At 54.5% G+C, this 13,257-nt stretch overlaps 1 protein-coding gene across 1 annotated transcript in view; it reads right to left on the bottom strand.

Moving 5' to 3' along the window:
• The window catches only part of SLC39A11 (solute carrier family 39 member 11), a 41,794-nt gene that overhangs the window by 17,556 nt on the left and 10,981 nt on the right, over positions 1–13,257 (bottom strand). The window contains exon 5 of the mRNA XM_050981571.1: positions 463–931. Within this exon, the coding sequence (XP_050837528.1) occupies positions 463–931 (469 nt within the window). The remainder of the gene's footprint in view (positions 1–462; positions 932–13,257) is intronic.

Below are 13,257 nucleotides of genomic sequence, written 5' to 3'. Positions count from 1 at the left end.
CGGGAATCACCGGGGTCAGCCAGGGAGGGGACAGGATCACCGGGGTCAGCCAGGGAGGGGACAGAGAACACCGGGGTCAGCCAGGGAGGGGACAGAGAATTACCGGGGTCAGCCAGGGAGGGGACAGAGAACACCAGGATCAGCCAGGGAGGGGACAGAGAATTACCGGGGTCAGCCAGGGAGGGGACAGAGAACACCAGGATCAGCCAAGGTGGGCACAGATCCTTAGGGAGGACAGAGAACACCAGGGTCAGCCAGGGAGGGGACAGAGATCACCGGGGTCAGCCAGGGAGGGGACAGAGAACACCAGGGTCAGCCAGGGAGGGGACAGAGAACACCAGGGTCAGCCAAGGAGGGGACAGAGATCACCGGGGTCAGCCAGGGAGGGGACAGAAAATATCAGGGTCATTTAAGGAGAGGACAGAGATCACTGGGATCAGCCAAGATGGGCACAGGAATCACCGGGGTCAGCCAAGGTGGGCAGAGCTGGGCAGGTCCTGCCCCTCTTCCCAGAAGGAAAAAGCAAAGCAAAGGAATAAAAGCAATCAGAGCAGGGGGTTCCCCACACTGCAGAGCTCAGGGAGACTCCAAGACTCTGCCTCCTCCTCCAGGGATCTGCTCCTGGTCCCACCCAGCAAAGCTCCAGCCTGGCTGGGCCAAGCTTTGGGGCTGGTGAGGATGATGAGGGTGATGAGGGTGATGGTCCCGCAAAGCAGGTGAGAGCCACACCCTCCCCCTGGGCAGAGGCAGGTGCGTTCCCTGGTGTCACAGGTGACAGCAGCACCCCTGGCTGGCCCCAGCACAGAGCCACTGCCACCCTCACTCTGCAAACACAGCAAGGTGCTGCCCGGGCAAACATTGTCCTTGTCATGGCCAGGCAGAGCTGGCTGTCCCCAAACGCCAGCCCTGCGCTGTGACATTTGGTGGCAGAGCCTCAGCTCTGCTCCAGCCCGTGGGGACAAGGATAAATATTTAGTTTGAAGCCTGACAAGGACAAACAGATGCCAGGGAGCAGCCCGGCCGAGGCACTGTGGGAATGCTGGCACGGGCAGCCCTGGCACGGCGGTGCCACCTCGGGATGCCATTCCCGCTCCTGGCACGGCTCTGGGCTCATTTAACTGCCTGGCACACGTCCCCTGTCCCCACAAACAGCTCACCCTGAGCTGGTCCTGCCCGGGGGGACCCACAGAGCCCAGCTCTGGGGTCACAGCAGGCTGGAGCGGGCACGCAGAGGGGCACGGGGAGGAACGGGGGATTTGTCTCTCCAAACCAGCTGGGCTCTGCTGGGGGATAAAACACAAAACCAGCTCTGGGAGAGAAAAGGAACAGTGGGGAGGGTTCCACTGACTGATGGATGGGAAAAGAGATTTGGTTTCACAAATGAACTGCAGGGTTTGCTGGTAAATGAAATCAGGCACTGAAAGAGCAGGAATGCCCCTCGGGCACCAGAGGCTTTCCAGGGAGGGATAAAGGGATGCTGGGCAGGCAAGAAGGTCCCTGCAAGTGACAAACCCCCAGAAAGCTCCAGGTGTTCCATAAAACACCACAATGGGCAGATGTTCATGGAATATCCTGGAATGGTTTGGGGGGAAGGGACCTCAAAGCTCACCCAGTGTCACCCCTGCCACGGGGACAGGATGAGCAGCTCAGTTCTCGCTCTCCACAATTCCTCTCCTCCTGGCATTCCCACTATCCAAAGTCACCTGCTGCTCCTTTCATTCCAAAGGTGCCTCCAGCTCAAAAACTCTCTTTGCACATCAATTCAAATGATTTTAAAATAAATGAATAAAAGCATTTGAGCCCAGAGGTGGAAGTGCCCAGTGGAGCAGTGCCCATAATTATGGAAGGATCTGGGGTGGGACCTCAAAGTCCATCCCGTGCCACAGGGACACCTCCCTCTGTCCCAGGCTGCTCCAGCCCGGCCTTGGACACTGCCAGGGATCCAGGGCAGCCACAGCTGCTCTGGGAATTCTTCTCCAGGGCCTCCCCACCCTCCCAGCCAGGAATTCTTTCCCAATACCCCATCTAATCCTCCTCTCTCTCAGTTTGAAGCCAACTAACAAAAACAAAAGCCCAGCCCAGCTCTGTTGCTTCACTGCCACCTCCTCAGGTGTTCAGGACACCTCTTTAATGACTATTTTATATTTTACTTATTGTTTTCAATTAGTCTGATGGGTCTTATCGGGGGGAAATAACAAAAAATTGCCTTTTCCACGAGATCTGAAGCCCCACCAAGGCCAGTAGTGACAAAGGACGGGGGGGATGGCACGGGGGTGAGGAAAACAGGGAAAACCCGCGGGGATGGAAAAGGATTGGTGCAGCTTTTCCAGGGGCAGCGCTTGAGGAGGGCTTGGAGGGAGAGCCTGAGCACAAAATCGCCTCTCCTAGGAGCGATCCCGGGATTAGCCAGGGATAAAGGCAGCAGGGCCAAAAGCGGGGAGACAATCCCGGCATCGCTGTCAGAGGAGTGCTGCCCAGAGCAGGGGACGGGCTCGACTCGGGAGCGCTGCTGGCACAGGGGATAAAAGGAAAGGATAATTACAGAGCTGGGGAGGGACGGCACAGCCTCGCAGGCAGGAGCATTCCCAGCTGGAAAAGCCGGGCTGGGGGAACAAAACAGTCATTAGGGATAAGCACGGGCTTGGCTGGCAGTCAGGAAAGCCTCAATGGCAAATTGGAGCGGAGATAAGAGCGGAACAAGGGCTGGGCTGCAAAGAAGAGCTGACACCACAGACGGGCTGCTCCCGCAGCCGTGCCAAGACAATTAGGTGGCAAATAACTCCCCGTGCCACAGACATTATTTTAGATCTTGTTCACAAAAAGTCCTTTAGATATTCCACTCGATTTGTCATTATTGAATTTCTTAGTAAAGCTGCGGGGCAAAGATTCTGCCAAAAGTTTAATTACATACGTGCAGCCTGCTGCATTTTTCATATCCTCTGCAGCCAGCGCTGGAGAAAAGATAAATGGCTTTGAGCGGGGCTTAGACTGCTGCTGAAGTGAAAAACCCGACTGCCTCCTTATCAGCATGTGAAATGGCTTTTTATTTTTGATTATTCCTTAATGAAAACTGTTTGCATTAGCCCTGAGCTCAGCCCTGGTGCACAAACACACCCGGGCTCTGTTGACTCTGGGCTGCAAACCCTGCTCCCGCACGGCCTCAGCTCCCAAATCCCAGCCCTGGAGCTCTCCAGAGCCCTCCTGCTCCCACCTAGGCCTGGCTTTAACCTCTCCTAAGCCCCGGAGCTCAGAGTGCTCCGGGCTGTGGGGCTGGCACAGCCTTGGAGCCCCCGCAGCCCCTCTGAGGGGGTTTAGGACCAGGTTTAGTCCTGGTTTAGCTGCTAAAGCCCAGCAGACAGCCCGGGGGGGGCAGGAGGGGCTGCTCCCCTCTGGCACAGGCTCCTTCTCCAGCAGCCCAACCTCTCCTCTCTCCATGCTGAACAAACCCACCCATGGCATCCTGGAGATGCTGGAAGGAAAACCCTCCCCAGCTCCTCCACCTTTCCCAGCCATTGCCTCATCCAAGCCTTCCAGCAGGGCTCTGGAGAGATCTCCAAGCTCGGGGACTCCAGGAATTCCTCCTCCAGCTGAGCTTCCAGGAGCTGAGCTGGTTGCCCCGCTCAGATTTGTCAGGAGAGGCAGAACGCAGGCTCATTAAAATCCCCAATTAACGCCCTGGCTGCTGCTGGGAATTGCGTTGGTGAATTTGGGAAAGGCAGGAAAGCCTCAAATGTTCTCCTGCCGGGTGATCCCAGCTCCGCCAGAGCGGCTGCTCAGAGCTCAGCAGCAAAAACCTGCTCCAAAGGGCTCTCCAGGACACCCCCCATTCCCTGCCCCTGGAATTCTGGGCTGTGGCCGTGCCAGGAGCAGCTCGGAGTGACCCCTGTCTGGGCGTGGGGAAGGGCAGAAGGAGCAATTCCCAAAGGAAATGCCGACGGCAGAGCTGACACCCCTTCCCCAGGAGCTGCAGGGAAATCCTCACCCTGGACAGCTGGGATAAATCAAGGATTCCTGCCCTGCTTTCCCTGGTTTAAAGGCCTTTTCCAAGGATTCCTGCCCTGCTTTCCCTCAGCTTTCCCTGGTTTAAAGGCCTTTTCCAAGGATTTCAGCACTGCTTTCCCTCAGCTTTCCCTGGTTTAAAGCCCTTTTCCAAGGATTTCAGCCCTGCTTTCCCTCAGCTTTCCCTGGTTTAAAGGCCTTTTCCAAGGATTTCAGCACTGCTTTCCCTCAGCTTTCCCTGGTTTAAAGGCTTTTTCCAAGGATTTCAGCACTGCTTTCCCTCAGCTTTCCCTGGTTTAAAGGCTATTTCCAAGGATTCCAGCCACGTTTTCCCTCAGATTTCCCTAATTTAAAGGCTTTTTCCAAGGATTCCAGCAACGTTTTCCCTCAGCTTTCCTGGTTTAAAGACCTTTTCCAAGGATTTCAGCCACGTTTTACCTCAGCTTTCCCTGGTTTAAAGGCTATTTCCAAGGATTCCAGCCACGTTTTCCCTCAGATTTCCCTGGTTTAAAGCCCTTTCCCAAGGATTCCAGCCACATCCTCCCTCAGCTTTTCCTGGTTTTAAAGGTTTTTTTACAAGGATTCCAGCCATGTCTTCCCCTGCTTTAAAGCCTTTTCCCCAAGGATTACTGGCATCCATGTCTTCCCTCAGTTTTCCCTGTTTTTAAAGGCTTTTCCCAAGGAATTCTGGCGGCTCCTGGAGCCGAAGCCATCGGTGTCACTGCTCTCCGAGTGCCCCTGAGCAGCCAAACCCATTCCCTGCTGCCATCTCCTCCTCCAAACCTCCCCGTCCTTGTTTTCCTCCTGCTCTTCCCGCGGCAGGAGGAATTCCAGGGAGCACAGAAGGGCCTGGAAGCCGAGGAGCAGATGGGTGTTCGGGAGCATCTGCTGCCACGCGGGAAGCGCTGCCGCTCTCACCTCCCACCTCCAGAAGAGGTTTTAATTAGTGCCAGCAATTAGGCACAGCAGGGCTGGGGCGTGGCTGCAGGCAGGTACGGGCAGAGCTGCGCCCCACCTGCAATCCTGGCATCCCCACCTCCGGCAGGTGGGATCCCACCTGAGCTGCCAAGCTGGGAAAAGCTGGGAATGAGCCCCCCAGAGCTGGGCAAAGCCAGCCCTAGGGAAGGTCACACTCAGGCAGCAAAAATGCTGCGGAAGAGGCTCCGTGGAGCTGCCCAACTATGGTCAAAATGAGGATTTCTTTTTAAAAATAGAAATATTTACTGCTAGGAAGGCTCAGGGTGCTTGAGCAGAGAGCACAGGCTTCCCATGCTCCAGAGCCCTGGCATTCAGTGGGAATGGGAGAGCCAGGACCCCCCTGTGCAGGGTGTGTGACTGCAGCCCCAACACGGAAAAAAACTCATTTTCCAGCATTTTTGGCAGATCAAAGAGGCGCCTGCCCGTGCTGAGGCTTTTGGAGGAGCACAAACTGAGGGTCAGGGCTCGTCTGGGGCCTCCCTGCAGCACAGGAGCTCCAGGAAAGGCAGCACCAACTCCCCTTGTTCCCATGGATTATTCTGGGGTCTGGCTGGAGCCTGGAGGGTGCTGGAGAACCAGCCTGGGCAGTGCCAGAACCAGCCTGGGCTGTGCCAGCACCAGCCCGGGCCGTGCCAGAACCAGCCTGGGCAGTGCCAGAACCAGCCTGGGCCGTGCCAGAACCAGCCTGGGCCGTGCCAGAACCAGCCTGGGCCGTGCCAGAACCAGCCTGGGCCGTGCCAGAACCAGCCTGGGCCGTGCCAGCACCAGCCTGCATCAAACTGGGGTCCCAGTCACCAAACACAGGGAGTTCAACACCCAAATTGCTCCTGAATGTCACTTGGAGCAAATCCCACCACAACAAAATCACTCGGAGCTCAACCCCCAACTCTCTTCTCAAACATCACCCAGAGCCCAACACCCAAATTTCTCCTCAAAACATCAGAGTTTGATCCCCAAACCCCTCCTCAAACCTCAGCCAGAGCCCCACACCCAAATCCCTCCTCAGACATCACCCAGTGCCCAACATCCAAATTTCTCCTCAAAACATCACTCAGAGTGTGACCCCCAAATCCCACCCAAATATCAACCAAGAGCCCAACACCCAAGTTCCTCCTGAATGTCACTTGGAGCACAACACCCAAATCCCACCCCAAATATCAGAGTTTCACCCCCAAATCCCACCCCAAATATCACTCAGAGTTTGACCCCCAAACCTCCTCTCAAACATCAACCAGAGCTCAACACCCAAATCCCACCCCAAACATCACTCAGTGTTTCACCCCCAAATCCCACCCAAATATCACTGAGAGCCCAACACCCACGTTCCTCCTGAATGTCACTTTGAGGATAACACCCAAATCCCACCCCAAACATCACTCAGAGTTTCACCCCCAAATATCACTCAGAGTTTGACCCCCAAACTTCCTCTCAAACATCAACCAGAGCTCAACACCCAAATCCCATCCCAAACATCACTCAGAGTTTCACCCCCAAATCCCACCCAGAGTGTGACCCCAAACCCCTCCTCAGACCTCAGCCAGAGCCCCACACCCAGATCCCTCCTCAGACATCACTCCAGGACCAATCCAGCCCAAGAAGAGCCCCAGAAGCTTCCAGCACCCCCCACCTCCCCAGTGGGTGGGCGAATTTCCCTGGCAAGGCGCCGAGGCTCACGGTGACAGGGCCACCAGGGCTGCTCCCAGGGAAGGACCAGAGGTGACACAGAAGGTGCCAGAGGTGACACAGCACGTGCTGCCAGCACGTGGCCCAGCCGAGGTGCTGCTGGCAGCACACAGAACTAATTCCCAAAGCCTCCCTGAGCTCACAGCTCCCTGTTTGAGGATTAATTCCCGGGGCAGGAGCGGCAGCACCACGCTCAGTGTCATTACATGCACCAGGTCCTTTGAGCAAACCAACTCCTGCTCCCTTCCAGAGCCCCTGAAGGCGCTCCCAGCAGATGAAGAGCTTGGCTGAATCATCTGATGCAGAAATTTTACACATCCCAGTTAATTTAATCAGTTCGGTTCCCAGGGCTGAGCCACGCTCGCGTCTCCCAGCCTTGGCAGGGAGCAGCTTCTGATGGGAGAGGGATCAAACTCAGAGAGTCTCTGAGGGAAGGCAGGAAAAACCACTCACAAGCACTTGAAAAGGAAAAGTGGGATTTATCAGGAGCTGTTAAGGAACCAGGCAGCACCAGGCCGGCAGGATAAGGCTGGAGCTGGGGATGGGGTGGGGGCTGCCCACCCTGAGCAGCCCCAGAGCCTTCTCCTGCCATTCCCAAATGTTCCTGGCACCATCCCAGCACCCCCAGGAACACCTGCACCCCTCCAGCTGTGCCCCCTGCCCAGGATTTCTCCCCACCCATGGATTTAATCCATTTATTGCCACGCTATTCCCACAGCTGCCCTTCCCTCCTGCCTGTGCTTAGGAAGGAGAGCTGGAGTCTGGAAATCCAGGGAGCAGGAACTCCAGGAGCAGCCAGCAGCACACACCCAGCCTAGAGTTTGGCATCCCAGAGCAGAACCGTGCTCATTCCCACATGGATTTCACCATTTCCTTCCCAAACAGGGACAGGATGAGCAGCTCAGTTCTCACTCTCCACAATTCCTCTCATCCTGGCATTCCCACTATCCAAAGTCACCTGCTGCTCCTTTCATTCCAAAGGTGCCTCCAGCTCAAAAACTCTCTTTGCACATCAATTCAAATGATTTTAAAATAAATGAATAAAAGCATTTGAGCCCAGAGGTGGAAGTGCCCAGTGGAGCAGTGCCCATAATTATGGAAGGGTTTGGGGGGGACCTCAAAGTCCATCCCGTGCCACAGGGACACCTCCCTCTGTCCCAGGCTGCTCCAGCCCGGCCTTGGACACTGCCAGGGATCCAGGGCAGCCACAGCTGCTCTGGGAATTCTTCTCCAGGGCCTCCCCACCCTCCCTTCCCAACATCCCACCTAACCCTGCCCTCTGGCAGTTTAAAACTCCTTCTCCCTGCACACCATTCCTAGAAGGAATTTTTCCAGTGCCAGGCTGGATTTGCTGCTCAGCAGCTCCCAGGGCTTTGGAATAAATCCACATCTGGAGAGACACAGCTGGAGCTGCCATCCTCATCCCCCACCCAGCTCAGGGAAGCAGCACCAACTTCCCAGTCTGGGGCTGGCACACACCTGGGAAAAGGGGCCCCTCTCAGAGCTGGAGAAATAAAATAAGGAATCGATTCCTGAGGAAAATAAATCAAGTGCTCCTTTGTTCTCAGCCCTCGGGCTCACAAAATCGATGGCAGCTCCCTCTGGAGGGACAAACAGACTGGATTGTTGCCTGTTCTCCAGGAATAACCAGAGCATGAGGCAGCTCCCAGGAGCACAACCCATCGTCCAGGCAGGTGGGACTGGGAGTGGGATAACCCCCCTGGAGGAACCACAGCCCCTGGAGGAACCACCCACCCCCCGATCCACGGGGATCCCGTTCCAGCAGCACCACGGGGGTCTGCACACAAACTGCATTCCAAGGGGTTCTGGGGTGGGAGGAGACCAGGAGAGCCTGGAGAGGAGCCCTGGTGGGATCCCAGCACTGCCCTGAGTCCCCACAGAGGGGCTGGATCCCAACCAACCCCACAGGGAGGAGAGCAGGACATTCCCCATCTCCCACTGGGGAAACCTGCAGCAGGAGAACTCCAGCAGGGAGGGAAATGGAACTGAGGAGAGCCTGCTGGCTGAGCAGGAGCCACTTCCCACAGCATTCCTGACAGGATCCCGGCTTTATTCCAAGAGCAGCTCTCTCCAGCCCTGTGCAATGTTCCATGGTCCTATTTTAGGGACAAAGGCAAAGCCAGGGCTGGGAGTGACGTGGCCAAAGGGAGGATTGGGGAAGACAAGGCTCAGGCTCAGGGCATGGGATTTTTCCTTCCATAAACTCTGATTTATGGATCTGGGACGAACAGCTCTGAAATGAGAACTCCTGTCTCTGGCAGAAACAGGAACAGGCTGTGGCTCCAGCCCAGGAATCCAGGGTGGCTCCAGCAGGATTCCCTCACTCCAGCCCTGCAGGAAGGACAAACCACTTTCCAGGGCTTGGACAACATCTGTCCCCACAGGGGGGACAAATCCCAAATCCCAGCATCATCCTCACACCAACCCCAAATCCCAAATCCCAGCATCATCTCACACCAACCTCAAATCCCAAATCCCAGCATCATCCTCACACCAACCCCAAATCCAAATCCCAGCAATCATCCTCACACCAACCCCAAATCCCAAATCCCAGCATCATCCTCACACCAACCCCAAATCCCAAATCCCAGCATCATCCTCACACCAACCTCAAATCCCAAATCCCAGCATCATCTTCACACCAACCCCAAATCCCAAATCCCAGCATCATCTTCACACCAACCCCAAATCCCAGGCAACATCCTCACACCAATCCCAAATCCCAAATCCCAGCATCATCCTCACACCAACCCCAAATCCCAGCATCATCCTCACACCAATCCCAAATCTCCCAGGGCAGGGGGAAGGCAGCAAACGCCACCCCAAAATCCATTCCATTCCATTCCAATCCATTCCAAAAAAGGAGGATCTGAAGCATGCCCGGGGTTTGTGGCAGAAGGAGCTGGGTTCTTTTTCCTCCTCAGAATCCAAAGGAGATGGATGTCCCCGAGCCCAAGGTGGGAATGCAGGGATGACTCAGCTGGAGCTGAGCAGGGTGGGAGCACACATGGAAAAAAAAATCCTCCTCGCTCCATTTCCCTGTGTGTTCCCATGAAGGATCACTCCAAACTGCCTTTCCATGGAAAAACCCTCCCACTCAGCACCCCAGGCTGCTCCTCTGCTCCTGCACGGGGCATGTGGATGTGCCTAACAACCCCACTGCAGGAAAACACCGGCAGGGAGCAGGAAAAGATGGAGATTCTGCAGGGATTTGGCACCCAGGGCACAGCCACTACCCCTGAGCCACCTCGCTGCCCAGGGGAAGCTGCTGAGATCCACCTGGGAAGGGACGGAATCGTGGGATGGGCTGGAAGAGACCCTTAGGCTCATCCAGTTCCACCCCACAGCCGTGGGCAGGGGATTGTTCCCTATCCCAGGTCGCTCTGAGCCCCATTTCAAACAAAACCAAAACGATCCCCCCAAACTGCCTCTTCCCAGGATGGGACTGGGGACTGCCCCCATTCCCACCCCAGAGAGGGATCCTGGCTGGAAGAAGCCCCAGAACCATTCCAGGATGGATTTCAAATCCCAGTACTGTAACCCCCTCCATCCTCACTGGAAGAAGCCCCAGAACCATTCCAGGATGGATCTGAAATCCCAGCACTGTAACCCCCTCCACTCTGGCTGGAAGAAGCCCCAGAATCATTCCAGGATGGATCTGAATTCCCAGCACTGTAAACCCCTCCATTCTGGCTGGAAGAAGCCCCAGAACCATTCCAGGATGGATCTGAAATCCCAGCACTGTAACCCCCTCCATCCTGGCTGGGAAAACCCCCAGAACCATTCCAGGATGGATCTGAAATCCCAGCACTGTAACCCCCTCCATCCTGGCTGGGAAAAGCCCCAGAACCATTCCTGGATGGATCTGAAATCCCAGCACTGTAACCCCCTCCATCCTGGCTGGGAAAAGCCCCAGAACCATTCCAGGATGGATCTGAAATCCCAGCACTGTAAACCCCTCCATTCTGGCTGGAAAAACCCCCAGAACATTTCCAGGATGGATCTGAAATCCCAGCACCTCCTGTAACCCCCTGCCAGCCCCCGGGAGCAGGGAAGCAGCAGGGCCCAGCCCCTGGTTCAAAGGGAAGCGACGCCCCTTGGCAGCCAAACAAATAAATGAGCTCGGTTTTAATTACACTTAATTGGCAATTCAGGCCGACTTTCAGGCAGTTCACACCATCTGCTGCCGCAGATCCACCCCAGCCTTTGAAGGGAAGGAATCCCAGCTCTGCTCCCCCCCTGGGGCTGGGGTTTGATCGCTGAGCATCCCCGGGAGGGTGAGATGGGGCCCGGGTGAGCTCCGAGCCGCTGGAGGAGCCCCAGGTGGGCAGGAGCTGCTCAGCTCTGGGCCCCGCAGATAACACAGGTTCAGAGATAAAGAGCTTTGCTTGGGGCTGGCAACAGTGCAGAGGAGAAAGCAGCCGGGCTTGGAAAATCAAAATAATTCAAAATAAATCAAGAGTAAAGAAAAAAAAAAAAAAGTGAAATAAAAATAACAGGAAAAACAACAGGAAAATCAAAAGGAAAAATAACAGGAAAACAAAAATAGAATAAAAATAAAAGGAAAAATAACAGGAAAACCAAAATAAAATAAAAATAAAAGAAAATCAAAAGGAAAAATAACAGGAAAACAAAAATAGAATAAAAATAAAAGGAGAATCAAAAGGATAAATAACAGGAAAATAATAGGAAAAATAACAGGAAAAATACACAGGTAAAAACAAAAAATAAAGGAAAAATCAAAACAAAAAATCAAAATTAAAAAAAATCAAAATAAAACCTCCCAACACCACTGAATTAAAGAATAATCAAAGTGAAAACCCCCCAGCCCCACTGATTTAAAGAGCAGTTAAGCACAAATCCATGAGCCCCACTGAATTAAAGAACAATTAGGCTCTAAACCCCCCCAACCCCACTGAATTAAAGACCCCAACCCTGGTGATTTAAAGGGCAGTTCTGACCTAAACACGGCTTTTAGCTCAGCAATCAATACCGGTATCTGGGAGAGCTTCCTGGTGGGAGGGGGGAGGAACTGAAACATTGATTTTTAGGGCAAAGGCATATTCCATCATCCTGTGCCATATACCACGTGCTGGGGCACCAAAGGGAGGCCTGGGCATGAGCAACGTGCCCGGGACACCCAGAGCTGCCAGGAAAATAAATGGGTGGGAATGGAAACCAGATGGGAGGGAAATCACAGCACAAATCACAGCAGAGCAGGCACTCAGGGAGAGGAAATCTGCTGCTGCAGGAGGGAAAAGGATCCTGGATCCTGCAGATGGAAAAAAGATCTCAGCTCCTGCAGATGGGAAAAGGATCCCAGATTCTGCAGGAGGAAAAAGGATCCCAGCTCCAGGGAGGAAAAAGGATCCCAGATCCTGCAGGAGAGAAAAGGGATCCCAGTTCCAGGGAGGAAAAAGAATCCCTGCTCCTGCAGGAGGAAAAAGGATCCCATATCCTGTAGAAGGAAAAAAGGATCCCAGCACCAGGGAAGAAAAAGGATCCCAGATTCAGCAGGAGGAAAAAGGATCCCAGCACCAGAAAGGAAAAAATATCCTAGCTCCAGGGAGGAAAAAGGATCCCAGCTGCAGGGAGGAAAAAGGATCCCAGCTCCAGCAGGCTGAGGTCCGTCCCAGCAGCTCCCCAGTCACTGGCACCCAGCTCTGGCTCAAACTGGAGTTAAACTGGTGTGTGAGAGCAAAACCATCAGACCAGGGAGACCTGACCCCAAACCCCAGCCAAGACTGAGAATGTATCCATTTTCCCAGGGCACAGGAAAATCCATCCCCTTTCCAGCTCCACAAAGAGCCCTGGGCTGCCAGTGGGTGCTGCCACCACCCAGCAGACCAGGAGCCTTTTGGGCAGCCTTGGAGGGAGCCCAGGAGATTGTGGGGAATAAAACACGCCCAAGGTGCCCCAAAACTCTCAATGAACCAGAGGCTGAGCAGTTTTGGGGGGCTCACAGCAGAGGAAGCAGAAACACAGATAGGGATGTCCCAGGACAAAACCAAGCTTCCACAAAGGGCTAGGGGCTACAGTTAAACCTAGGATTAAAAGACAACAAAAAACCTCCAAAACCACTGCAGCTGCAAAGGCATCCCAGGGGGAACTCAAACCTGCCAAGACCTGCTGCCTCCATGGTTTTTTCCTTAGAACCAGCCCTGGTCCAAGGCTGCTTGCCTGCCTAGGGTTAGGATAGGGTTAGGGTTAGGGTTAGGGTTTAGGTTAGGTTAGGGTTTAGGGTTAGGGTTTAGGGTTAGATTAGGGTTTGGGTTAGGGTTTAGGGTTATGGGTTTAGGGTTTAGGGTTAGGGTAAGGGTTAGAGGTTACGCCTAGGGTTAGGGTTTTGAAAACCACAAAGCCCAGAGCTCCAGGCACTCTGCAGCTGAAAAGGCATCCCAAGGGGAACACAAAACTGCCAAGACATGGCTGCCTCCAGGGCTAGGGTTACGCCTAGGGTTAGGGTTTTGAAACCACAAAGCCCTGAGCTCCAAGGCTGCTCTGCAGCTGTCTCAGGCATCCCAAGGGCTACGCTTATCTGCCTAGACATGGCTGCCTCCAGGGCTTTGAAAACCA

Source organism: Serinus canaria, chromosome 18 (assembly GCF_022539315.1).
Source record: "Serinus canaria isolate serCan28SL12 chromosome 18, serCan2020, whole genome shotgun sequence".
NCBI lineage: Eukaryota > Metazoa > Chordata > Aves > Passeriformes > Fringillidae > Serinus > Serinus canaria.
The sequence above is the reverse complement of the archived record's forward strand: the minus strand, read 5'-3'. Positions and strand labels throughout refer to the sequence as shown.